This window comes from Piliocolobus tephrosceles, chromosome 14 (genome assembly GCF_002776525.5).
Source record: "Piliocolobus tephrosceles isolate RC106 chromosome 14, ASM277652v3, whole genome shotgun sequence".
NCBI lineage: Eukaryota > Metazoa > Chordata > Mammalia > Primates > Cercopithecidae > Piliocolobus > Piliocolobus tephrosceles.
Genome location: NC_045447.1, coordinates 9,289,079 through 9,301,740, shown reverse-complemented (window position 1 = coordinate 9,301,740; position 12,662 = coordinate 9,289,079). Strand labels below are relative to the sequence as shown.

The following is a 12,662-nucleotide window of genomic DNA, read 5'->3' as shown; positions in this document are numbered from 1 at the left end:
CTATATAATAGTGCAGTTTTCTTTCTTCACTTTTTTTTTTTTTTATTTGGCTGTCTTTCCTATGTCAGCAATGTAGATTTCATTCTTTCTTTCTTTGTTTTTTTGAGGCAGAGTCTCGTTTTGTTGCCCAGGCTGGAGTGCAATGCCACGATCTCTGCTCACTGCAACCTCCGCCTCCCGGGTTCAAGCGATTCTCCTGCCTCAGCTTCCTGAGTAGCTGAGATTACAGGTGTGTGCCACCATGCCCGGCCGATTTTTTTGTAGTTTTAGTAGAGACAGGATTTCACCACGTTGCCCAGGCTGATCTCGAACTCCTGAGCTCAGGCAGTCGGCCTGCATCAGCCTCCCAAAGTGCTAGGATTACAGGCGTGAACCACTGTGCCCGCCACATTCTTTATTTTTTATTATTATTATTTTTTGATAGAGAGTCTCACTCTGTTGCCAGGGCTAGAGTGCAGTGCCACGATCATGGCTCACTGTGGCTTTGACCTCCTGGGCTCAGGCGATCCTCCTGCCCCAGCCTCCTGTGTAGCTAGGACCACAGGTGTGTGCCACCATGCCCAGCTGATTTTTTTTTTTTTTTTTCGAGACAGCGTCTTGCTCTGTCCCTCAGGCTAGAGTGCAGTCGCACGATCTCGGCTCACTGCAGCCTGTGCCTGCTGGGTTCAAGTGATTCTTCTGCCTCAGCTTCGCGAGTAGCTGGGACTACAGATGTGTGCTACCACACCTGGCTAATTTTTTATGTATTTTTAGTCGAGACAGGGTGTCACCGTGTTAGCCAGGATGGTCTCAATCTCCTAACCTCATGATCCACCCACCTTGGTCTCCCAAAGTTCTGGGATTACAGGCATGAGCCACCACACCTGGCCACGCCTGGCTAATTTTTGTTATTTTTAGTAGAGACAGAGTTTTGCCATGTTGACCAGTCTGGTCTTGAACTCCTGAACTCAGGTGATCTGCCTGCCTCTGCCTCCCAAAGTGCTAGGATTACAGACATAAGCCACCATGCCCGGCTAATTTTTAAATTATTTGTAGAGATGGGGGTCTCCCTGTGTTGCCTGGGCTGGTCTTGAACTCCTGGGCTCAAGCGATCCTCCTGCCTGGGCCTCCTAAAATGCTGGGATTACAAATGTGAGCCACTGTGCCTGGTCTAGATTTTATTTTTTCTACAAGTTATGAAAATTTCCATTATGTGGGCATATAATTATTTATGCATCATCCTATCAACTGATATTTGGGTTGTTTCTAATTTTTTTCAAGGCTGAGTCTTGCTCTGTCACCCAGGCTGGATTGCAGCTCACTTCAGCCTCAGCCTCCTGAGCTCAAGTGATCCTCTCGCCTCATGCCCTGAGTAGCTAGGACTACAGCTGTGCACTACCACACCTGGCTAATTTTTGTATTTTTTGTAGAGATGAGGTTTGGTCATGTGGTCCAGGCTGGTTTCAAACTCGTGGACTGAAGCAATCTGCCTGCCTCGGCCTCCCAAAGTTTTGGGATTATAGGCATGAGGCACTGTGCCTGGCCCAGATTTTATTCTTTTTATAAGCTATGAAAACTTTCCTTCTCTCCCTCCCTCCCTCCCTCCTTCCCTCCCTCCTTCCCTCCTTCCCTCCCTCCTTCCTTCCCTTGCTGTGTTTCCCAGGCTGGAGTGCAGTGGCGTGATCTTGGCTCACTGTAACCTTTGCCTCCTGGGTTCCAGCGATTCTCCTGCCTCAGCCTCCCAAGTAGCTGGGATTACAGCATGTGCCACCACACCCGGCTAATTTTTTGTATTTTTAGTAGAGATGGAATTTCGCTACGTTGGCCAGGCTGGTCTTGAACTCCTGGCCTCAAATGATCCACCTGTCTCGGCTTCCCAAAATGTTGGGATTACAGGCGTGAGCCACCACACCCAGCTTCTTTTTTTTTTTTTTTTTAAGACGGAGTCTCACTCTGTCACCCAGGCTGGAGTGCAGTGGAACAATCCAGCTCACTGCAATCTCTGCCTCCCCAGTTCAAGCAATTCTCCTGCCTCAGCCTCCCAAGTAGCTGGGATTACAGGTGTGTGCTATCATGCCGGGCTAATTTTTGTTATGTTTTAGTAGAGATGGGGTTTTACCACGTTTGCCAGGCTGGTCTGGAACTCCTGACCTCAAATGATCTGTTCGCCTCAGCCTCCCAAAGTTCTGGGATTACAGGTGTGAGTCACCGTGCCTGACCTGGGCATATCATTATTTACCCATTGTCTTATCAACTGATATTTGGGTTGTTTTTTTTTTTTTCCGAGATGGAGTCTTGCTCTATCAGCCAGAGCTGGAGTGCAATGGCATGATCTCAGCTCACTGCAACCTCCACCACCTGGGTTCAAGCAATTCTCCTGCCTCAGCCTTCTGAGTAGCTGGGATTACAGGTGTGTGCCACCACACTTGGCTAATTTTTGTATTTTTAGTAGAGGTGGGGTTTTACCTTGTTGGCCAGGCTGGTCTCGAACTCTTGATCTCGTCAACTGCCTGCCTTGGCCTCCCAAAGTGCTGGGATTACAGGTGTGAGCCACCACGCCCAACCTATTTGGGTTGTTTCTAATTAAAAAAAAAATTTTTTTTTGAGACAGAGTTTCACTCTTGTTGCCTAGGCTGGAGTGCCATGGCATGATCTTGGCTCACTCCAACCTCTGTCTCCTGGTTCAAGCAATTCTCCTTCCTCAGCCTCCCAAATAACTGGGATTACAGGCATGCGCCACCACACCTGACTAATTTTATATTTTTAGTAGAAATGGGGTTTCACTGTGTTGGTTAGGCTCGTCTCCAACTCCTGACCTCAGGTGTGATCCACCCACTTCAGCCTCCCAAAGTTCTGGGATTGTAGGCATGAGCCACCGTGCCCCGCCTAAAAAGTTTTTTTTTTTTTTTTAAAGTAGAGACAAGGTCTCGCTATGTTGCCCAGGTTGGTGTCAAACTCCTGGACTCAAGTGATCCTTGCACCTGGGGCTCCCAAAGTGCTGAGATTACAGGTGTAAGCCACTGTGCCCGACCTTTTTTTTTTTTTTTTGATGCATCAAGCACCTTTATGTATATCTTTGTCTGTTTCCGTGAGCACATCTTAAAGATAGATTCCTATAAGTAGACCTGTTGACTCATTGTGTATATGCAGTTTTTTACTTCAAAAGGTGGTGCTGAGTTGTTCCATTAGCAGGTCCTACCAACTAACCTTCCCACCCACAGGGCAGGAGAATTCTTGTTTCTTCTTCCTGGAATCAATGTCAGATGTCTTTTTCTTTGTTTTATTTTGTTTTTATTGGGACAGAGTCTCGTTCTGTCGTCCAGGCTGGAGTGCAGTGGTGTGATCTCAGCTCACTGCAGCCTCTACCTCCTGGACTCAGGTGATCTCCTGCTTCAGCCTCCCAAGTGGCTGGGACTACAGGTGCACAACCACACCTAGCTAATTTTTAAATTTTTTTTTCTTAGAGATGGCGTTTTGCCAAGTTGGCCAGGCTGCTCTTGTATTCCTGGCCTTAAGTGATCTTCCTGCTTTGGCCTCCCAAAGTGCTGGAATTAGGTTCTAGCCACCACGCCTAGCCAGATATTTTTAATTTGCCAACCGTATCCAGGAAGAGAAGTCACATATAATTTATGTGTCCGTGCTTATTCAGGAAGTTGGCAATTTATTTGTTTATTGCAATTAATGTTTTTTTTTTTTTTTGAGAGGGAGTCTTGCTCTGTTGCTGAGGCTGAAGTGCAGTGTCGCAATCTCGGCTCACCGCAAGCTCCGCCTCCCGGGTTCACGCCATTCTTCTCCCTCAGCCTCCCTAGTAACTGGGACCACAGGCGCTGGCCACCGTGCCTGGCTAATTTTTTTTGTATTTTTTTAGTAGAGACGGGGTTTTACCTTGTTAGCCAGGATGGTCTTGATCTTCTGACCTCGTGATCGACCTGCCTTGGCCTTCCAAAGTGCTGGGATTACAGGCATGAGCCACCACGCCTGGCCTGTGTTTTTTCTTCTGTGAATTGCCTGTGTATGTCTGAAACATCAACCTGGTTTTATTTCTCTAACCGTCCTGCTGTGGTGGTGAGAGGGAAGGGAGGGCATGATTATTGAAGGGATTGTCAATATTGTCCTTCTCTTTCCTCCCCAGAGTGAGGAAGGGTAGGAGGCTGGTGGGTTTGGCTTAACAAGCCATTACTCTGTCCTGGAAGTATGTGCCTGGTTTATGCTAGGGCTCAGGTATTGGAGTCCTGGTTTAAAAGTGAGAGAGAGGCCAGACGCGGTGGCTCACACTTGTAATCCCAACTCTTTGGGAGGCCAAGGCGGGTGGATCACCTGAGGTCAGGAGTTTGAGATCAGCCTGGCCAACATGGTGAAACCCCATCTCTACTAAAAATACAAAAATTAGCTGGGTATGGTGATGCACGTCTGTAATCCCAGCTACCCAGGACGCTGAGGCAGGAGAATCACTTGAACCCGGGAGGCAGAGGTTGCAGTGAGCCAAGATCGCACCACTGCACTCCAGCCTGGGCGACAGAGCAAGACTCTGTCTCAAAAAAAAAAAAAAAAAAGGATAAAAAAATAAAAAAAATTAGCTGGGTGTGGTGGCGCATGCCTGTAATCCCAGCTACTCAGGAGACTGAGGCAGGAGAATTGCTTGAACCCTGGAGGTGGAAGTTGCTGTGAGCTGAGATCATGTCACTGGACCCCAGCCTGGGCAACAGGAGCAAAACTCTATCTCTAAAAAAAAGGTGAGAAGGAGTGTGTGTGTTATAGGGGAAGATTCTATTTACCTATTTGTTCTTTTCATTTTCAAGATTCTTCGGAGGAGGCCCCTCCAGCCACTCAGAACTTCATCATTCCAAAAAAGGAGATCCACACAGTTCCAGACATGGGCAAATGGAAGCGTTCTCAGGTACCTGTGGTGTCTGCACTTTAGGGTTGGAACTGCGGTGAGAAACTTGGGCTTTTCAAAGACAGTGGTTTTCCTGGCATGACGGGTGGTAAGTTCCTGGCCCTTCTTGCTCTTGGAGCCTGAGTTTTCAGAAGCTAGGGAGAAAGGTGACAGGGGAGCTGGCTGTCCCATCCCTAGATTCTTTATCAGGCTGGCGCCAGGGTAGCCCGGGAGAGTTCCGCTCCTGGTTCTCATAAGCCGTTGCCCCTTGAGTGTTGCTGTATTGTTCAAACATGAGTGTTTGAAATGATGGAGCGAGTCACTTTGATTCTTGGCTGCAAGTAGCAGCAAGTGTGGCAGCCAGTGCCTCAAAGGGAGAAGAGGCTATCTCATGGAAACTTTGGCCAGGGATATAGCTAAGCCTGCACATACCTAGGAGCTGGGACCCAGAGCACTGGGCACAGATTGACTTTCTCTGCTGCTCAACTGAAATCATGGGCAGAAGATAACTACTTGTACCTCCCAGGCTTCTGGTACAGGCTGTGGAAAGACAGACTGAGCAAAAGAAAGCCAATTTCAATTTCTAAGGGAAGGCCTCTGGCCCAATTCTAGTCAGGCTTCTGCCCCCGGCCTGGTGAGCTGAGCTGGAGAGTGTTGCTCGTACAGAAGGCTGGGCACAGGGGTCTTCGCATGCTGGGCATATTTTCCAGGAGACCCACACCCTACGACTTCTTTGCCTTGTCCTCACTGGGGCTTGGGGCCATCTAAGCCTGTCTGGTTCCTTTTTCACAAGCCTACCCTCTCAGTGTTTGGCAATGGTTATCATGTCTTTTCTGAGCCTTCACCAGGATCAACAGTCCCTTCAGCCTAGGGATTCAAAGGATGTAGTTTCAGTGCTTTCATCATCTTGGTTGCTGTACCTCAGAGTTTCTCATTGTCAGCACTATGGACATTTGGGGGCAGATAATTCTTCATTGTAGGGGGCCATCCTGTGCCATGTAGGACGTTTAGTAATATCTCTGGCTTCTACCCACTAGATGTCAGCAGCATTCCTTTCCCCAGCTGTCACAACTAGCATTGTCTCCAGATCTTGTCAGATCTTCTCTGAGCCAGATTGCTGTAGTTGAGAACCTGCTTGTTTGTCTGAATCCAAATATGACACTTCCTTTGCTGCTTCTCATCCATGTGTTCCAGCGTAGCTGCAGTCAGGACAGGGGCTCAGACTTGCCCTGGCCTGGGAGAGTTGCTCTGGAGAGGCCTGGCCTGCTGGGGGTCATCCCATGGCTGGCAGGAAGATCTTGGTATAGGAATACTTCCTTCTAGATATCAGGCCTTGTCTCAGGGCTTACTGTGGACACCCCAGCTTGGATAAGGAGAAAGAAAGTGAGAGGAAAAAGGGATGAAGAAGAAGCAAAACCAAACAGGAGTCACTTGTTCCCAGCACCTGCCTCTCTAGGGGCCTGCACCTCAATGCTATTTTTTTTTTTTTTGAGACAGGGTCTCACTCTGTCCCCCAGGCTGGAGTTCAGTGATATGATCACAGCTCACTGCAGCCTCCACCTCTTGGGCTCAAGCAATCCTCCCACCTCAGCCATCTGAGTAGCTGGGACCACAGGCACCATGCCTGGCAAACCTTTTAATTTTTTGGAGAAATGGGGTCTCACTATGTTGCCCAGGCTGGTCTCAAGCTCCTGGGTTCAAGTGATCCTCCTGCCTCAGCCTCCCAAAGTGCTAGGATTACAGACTTGAGCCACAACACCTGACCCTCAGTGTTTTCTTATCCTTATGTTGGGTGTAACTGCAGCCCGGCAGGGAAGAGAGTGTCTGGTTGAAAGCTGGGGATGGTTGTGTGGGGAGACCTGTCTGTGGCAGGCATCTGCACTGCAACTAGACAGCCTGGCCTGCCTGTGGTGGCTGATTGCTGGGGGCAAGACCCTTGGTTTCCTCATCTGTAAGACGGCAACAGCAGTGTCTACCTTATAGGTCTGTTGTGTCAAGAAACTGCTGGCAGCAATAGTGAGTACTTGTTCTGGCTGGAGATTAGCGTGTTGCTGTGGTCACTGTCTTGCCAGCTTTTCTGGAGGGTAGGGGTCGGGTATTTGGCATTATGTTTCTACTTCTCCTGCTGTGGGGTTGGGAGTCAGGCTCAAGAGAAGAAGAAAACTCAGAGCTCTTTGGTAACCTGGTGGAGCTTGGGGCAGGTGGTAGGGAGGGTCTGCCACCCCTCTCCCATTCTCCTCTCTGTTTGGTAGGCATACGCTGACTACATCGGATTCATCCTTACCCTCAACGAAGGTGTGAAGGGGAAGAAACTGACCTTCGAGTACAAAGTCTCTGAGGTAGGCCCAGGAGGAACCGCTGCAGCAGCCTTTCCAAAAATAGCTCCAGAGTCGCTGGGCGCGGTGGCTCACGCCTGTAATCCCAGCACTTTGGGAGGCTGAGGCGGGCAGATCACGAGGTCAGGCGATCGAGACCATCCTGGCTAACACAGTGAAACCCCATCTCTATTAAAAATACAAAAAAGTTAACCGGGCCTGGTGGCGGGCGCCTGTAGTCCCAGCTACTCGGGAGGCTGAGGCAGGAGAATGGCCTGAACCCAGGAGGTGGAGCTTGTAGTGAGCCGAGATTGCGCCACTGCACTCCAGCCTGGGTGAAAGAGAGAGACTCCATCTAAAAAAAAAAAATCCAAAAAATTAGCCGGGTGTGGTGGCGGGCGCCTGTAGTCCCATCTACTCGGGAGGCTGAGGCAGGAGAATGGCGTGAACCCAGGAGGCAGAGCTTGCAGTGAGCTGAGTTTGTGCCACTGCACTCCAACCTGGGCAACAGAGCGAGACTCTGTCTCAAAAAAAAATAGCTTCAGAGTCTCGTGGGCTCAGTGCCCACCACCGGGCCAGTGCAGAAAATAAGATTGCCCAAATACATGTGCACTTCACATTTTCATGTCTATATTTCTAATTTTAAAAATCTGTGAATAGGTGGATATTTATAAAATTGAGATCAAGGTAAACATGCTGTTTTATAGTTAGTATTTTTGCCAAATTTTTTTTTTTTTGAGACGTAGTTTCGCTCTTGTTGCCCAGGCTGGAGTGCAGTGGCGCAATCTCGGCTCACCGAAACCTCTGCCTCCGGGTTCAAGTGATTCTCCTGCCTCAGCCTCCTGAGCAGCAGGGATTACAGGTGTGTGCCACCACGCCTGGCTAATTTTGAATTTTTAGTAGAGACGGGGTTTCTCCATGTTGGTCAGACTGATCTCAAACTCCTGAGCTCAGGTGATCTGCCTGCCTCAGCCTCCCAAAGTGCTGGGATTATAGGCATGAGCCACTGCACCTGGCCTGCTGTTTTTATATAAGTTTTGAAATTAAAACAGATTACAAAATAGTAAATGTGCTCACTGGAGAGATCAGTAATAGACATGTGTTAGACATTCACAGCAGAGCTGATCTTTTCCTGTGTTTCTCATACCCAGCTTCCAGGGCAGCCCCTACTGACAGTAGACACCCAGGAAAGCAAGAGCTCCTCTTCTCCTGCAGTGAGCTGTGCCCTCATTTATTTGTTTTATTTTTTTTAAAATATAGAGACAGGGTCTTGCCATGTTGCCCAGGCTGGTCTCGAACTCCTGAGCTCAAGCAATCCTCCTGCCATGGTCTCCCAAAGTGCTGGGGTAACAGATGTGAGCCATCAAACTTGGCCCCTCATTTATTTAAACAGCCCCCATCTTCAGACTTTTAGATTATCTCGGTAAACATCGCTCCTCGCATATCGTTGCATCCCTGCCCATAGATCTGTGGGCCTTGTTTCCGAAGGATTCATTCTTAGATGCGGAAATGTGGAGTCAAAGGGCACATGCATTTTTTTGCATTTGGGTTCACACTGCCTGGTGGGTGCTTTCTGGATGGATGTTGTTTCAGAGATGGTTTTGTTTGTGTAGCGAGGGCAAGAGCTGAGGGGAGGCAGATACTGATTGGAAGGTGTGGCCTTACTGGCTGCTTTTTCTGGATGCTGTCTCCCAGGGCTAGGACCTAGGCCTGCAGGAGCCTCTTGGGTTCATGTCCCAGTTGGCCCAGAGCCACCTTGAGTCTCTTATCTCAGACACCAGGGCCTGAAAGTCCTCTCTCAGTACTTTGGCCTATCCAGCTCTCTAGCCACAGCCTTGGGCCTGTTGGGTAAGGTGTGGCCCTGCCCTGGCCCAGTTTCTCCACCTGCCCCAAGATTAACATTGCGTGCTTCACCCTTATACCCAGCCCCTGGCAGAGCTGCCTACTGCTGGGCCTGTCTGGCTGTAGGGTGACTGAGGTCCTATTCTGTTCATTTCAGGAGAATCAGGCCTGTGCTTCTGGTAGACAGCCTTCCCCTGGGAGCCAGGCCCATTAGTGGCTTTTTGGGTTCCTTTTGGGCTCTGGAACTGAGGGTCTGGGTGCAGGATGGCTGGGGAAAGGAGGTTCCTCCTGGAGCCTGTGGTAAGGGATGCTCAGCTGTACTCAGTGGGCCAGGAATGTCCTGGAGGAAGGCTAATTAAAGGGGAAGTTTGTAATTACCCCAGCAAATCCTTAACTGCCAAGTCCCGTAATTGCCCGTGATTTTGATGGTAGCCATCCACAACAAGCAGGTATTGTCTTTTTTTTTTTTTTTTTTTGAGTTTTTTCTTGTCGCCGAGACTGGAATGCAATGGCATGATCTTGGCTCACTGCAGCCTCCACCTCCCAGGCTCAGGCGATTCTCCTGCCTCAGCCTCCTGAGTAGCTGGGATTACAGGCGCCCACCATCACACCCGGCTAATTTTTGTATTTTTAGTAGAGATGGGGTTTCACCATGTTGGCCAGGCTGGTCTCAAACTCCCTACCTACCTGTGATTCACCTGCCTTTGCCTCCCAAAGTGCTGGGATTACAGACGAGCTGCTGCGCCCGGCCCAGGTATTGTCTTAGCTTAAAGACTATGCTTTGGCAGGATTGCAGTGTAGTTACACGCTTGGGTTCTGGAGTCAGGCTGGCTAGTTTCATCACTTGTGAACCAATGACTTTGTCATTTTTGACCCTCTGTTTCCTCATCCGTAGAGTGGTAAGAGTCAGCAGACTACTCATGGCCCTTTGGGGAAGATTCACTGAGATCCCATGAGTAGGGGTTGTCTTTTGCATAGTGCCTAACACATACTAAATAAATACTTGGATTGTTATTAGCTATTGTTACCATTAGGCATTAGTGAGTTCTAATTTTCTTTTTTTTTTTTTTTTGAGACGGAGTCTCGCTGTGTCGCCCAGGCTGGAGTGCAGTGGCCGGATCTCAGCTCACTGCAAGCTCTGCCTCCTGGGTTCACGCCATTCTCCCGCCTCAGCCTCCCAAGTAGCCGGGACCACAGGCGCCCGCCACCTCGCCCAGCTAGTTGTTTTGTATTTTTTAGTAGAGACGGGGTTTCACCATGTTAGCCAGGATGGTCTCAATCTCCTGACCTTGTGATCTGCCCGTCTCGGCCTCCCAAAGTGCTGGGATTACAGGCTTGAGCCACCGTGCCCGGCCTGAGTTCTAATTTTCAATAGTGTTGTTGCATAGAAAGCTAGCTCTTGGCTGGGCGTGGTGGCTCATGCCTGTCATCCCAGCACCTTGGGAGGCCAAGGCGGGTGAATCACAAGGTCAGGAGTTCAAGACCAGCCTGGCCAACACGGTGGAACCCCGTCTCTACTAAAGATACAAAAAATTAGCTGGGCATGGTGGCAGGCACCTGTAATCCCAGCTACTTGGGAGGTTGAGTCAGGAGAATCCCTTGAAACCCGGGAGGCGAAGGTTGCAGTGATCTAAGATGGTGCCACTGCACTCCAGCCCAGACAACAATGCGAGACTCCGAGACTCCACCTCAAAAAGAAAAAAAAAAGCTAGCTTTTATTTTTTATTATTTATTTTTATTTTTATTTTTGAGATGGAGTCTTGTTCCAACCCAGGATGGAGTGCAATGGTGCGATCTTGGCTCACTACAACCTCCGCCTCCTGGGTTCAAATGATTATTCTGCCTTAGCCTCCTGACTAGCTGGAATTACAGGCATGTGCCACCATGTCCGACTAATTTTGTATTTTTAGTAGAGATGGGATTTCTCCATGTTGATCAGGCTGGTCTCGAACTCCCGACCTCAGGTGATCTGCCTGTCTTGGCCTCCCAAAGTGCTGGGATTACAGACGTGAGCCACTGCACCTGGCCAACTAGCTCTTACTTTAAATGATGCCTGTCCTCCTCTTATGGGGGTTAACATTTTTGATTTTTGCAAAATAAATGTGATAGGAGGTTTATTTTTGTTGTTGTTCTGTTTGCTTTTTTAAAACCTACAAGGGGGCAAAATTAAAAAATGGACAGTACAATTTTAGGGAAGATTTTACTGGTCCCTGAAATCCAAAAAGGAAGCACTGGCCTAGGGAGAATGGGAGAGCTGGAGTTGTTCTTTGTGCCTCAAAGGGGTTTCAGCCCCAGTGCCCTTTCTTCCAGCCCTTCTCTCCCAACACAACAAACAATAGAGGCAGCCCCTACATTCAAAAAGCCCTCTCCTGAAAAGGAGCTAGGAGCCTTTGAATTATTCATTGGCCCAGCTGAGCTAGCAGCTGGGGCCTGGCTCCTGTGACCTCTGCCATCTCTGTCCCCTTCAGTGCCTTGCCTAAGACTGAGATCGCTGGGGCATCTGGGGCTGACTGGTGCTTCCTGGGGCCAACATAACTGTGCCATCCATTGTAAGCCCCCATTGCTGCATGGGTTAGGTCTGACCTGTGCTTATCAGCCATTCCTGGTTCTTCACAAAGCCAGGCTCTGCCAGCGCTCTCACATTTCAGCAAGGCAGCTTTATGCCATCCTGGCCCTCTGCTTTAGCCAGGTGTAAAGGGAAATTTCTCCTCTTACAGGCTACTTTTCCTGTCCTTCCATGTCCCAAGTCTAGATAAAGGGGAGATGAGAGAGAGCAGCATTCAGGGCCGGTTTCACATATGCAGCTGGGGGCATGGCCAGCCTGAGTTTCATTAGCTTAAGCCTGCCTCTCCCTAAGTACATACATAGCTCTTGGCTGAGTCTTTGCACCTGGCAGGCCTGGTCTGCCTTGTCCTCCCAGGCATAACTTCTCACGTGGGCATCACCCTGCTAGTTCCTACCCAGTGCCAGGATTTCGTGTAAGTTTCTTCTTATACCATTTGTTTCCATAGACACAGGCAAGATCCACTTCCTGGCAGGGACTCTTCCCAGGACTGACTGGCTGCAGATAGCCTCTGCATTGTATTTTCCACCAGCCCTGGTGCTGGCCTTTTTCTACAAGCCAGCCTGGAAGGAGCACCTTCTAACTGACCTTTGGGTTGGATAGACAGCCACCTGATTTCTTCATTGAGTAACATTTTATGTGCCAATGCTGCCCGCACCTCTGACTCCGATTCTACTTCTTGGTCCCTGTCTTCTGTGGGAAAGGCATAAGGCTCTCAAACTCTGCCACCCTACAAAGCATTGCACATGATGGCATTTCCACAAAGATTTGAGTTGCAAACTGATTTACCATAGCATTGTGTATGAAATAGATAGTGAAACAGGTGGAAATAACCCAAACATTTAACAGTGAGGAATTAGTTAAATTAATTATAATGCAGTGGCATGATGAAATGTTATTCACTTAGTAAAGGTTGTCATAAGATTATGTTTATATGTAGATGTGGAATGAGGTTCATGAGGAAAAGGAGCAGGCTGCAAAGCAGAATGTGTCCTGTGATGAATGTATTCCGTTACCCCGTGCCGGACACTATGCACCTTAGGAGGTATTTATCATCAGCCCCATTCTTTAGACGAAGAAACTGAGA

General features: G+C 48.9%; 1 protein-coding gene across 4 annotated transcripts in view; it reads left to right on the top strand.

Moving 5' to 3' along the window:
- The first annotated feature begins 210 nt into the window (after positions 1–210).
- Positions 211–12,662, top strand: part of PTPA (protein phosphatase 2 phosphatase activator) — a 33,607-nt gene continuing 21,155 nt past the window's right edge. For 2 of the 4 annotated variants that reach the window (XR_003309966.1, XM_026457137.1), the window contains exons 1-3: positions 211–229; positions 4,779–4,876; positions 7,108–7,194. Coding sequence is in view for 3 of the 4 variants with exons in the window: in XM_026457137.1 (XP_026312922.1) it covers positions 4,853–4,876; positions 7,108–7,194 (111 nt within the window). In the remaining variant the exon portion in view is untranslated. Of the gene's footprint in view, positions 230–2,370; positions 2,390–4,778; positions 4,877–7,107; positions 7,195–12,662 lie in introns of those variants that run through there. The other 2 variants (XM_026457138.1, XM_026457139.1) reach the window with 2 other exon arrangements.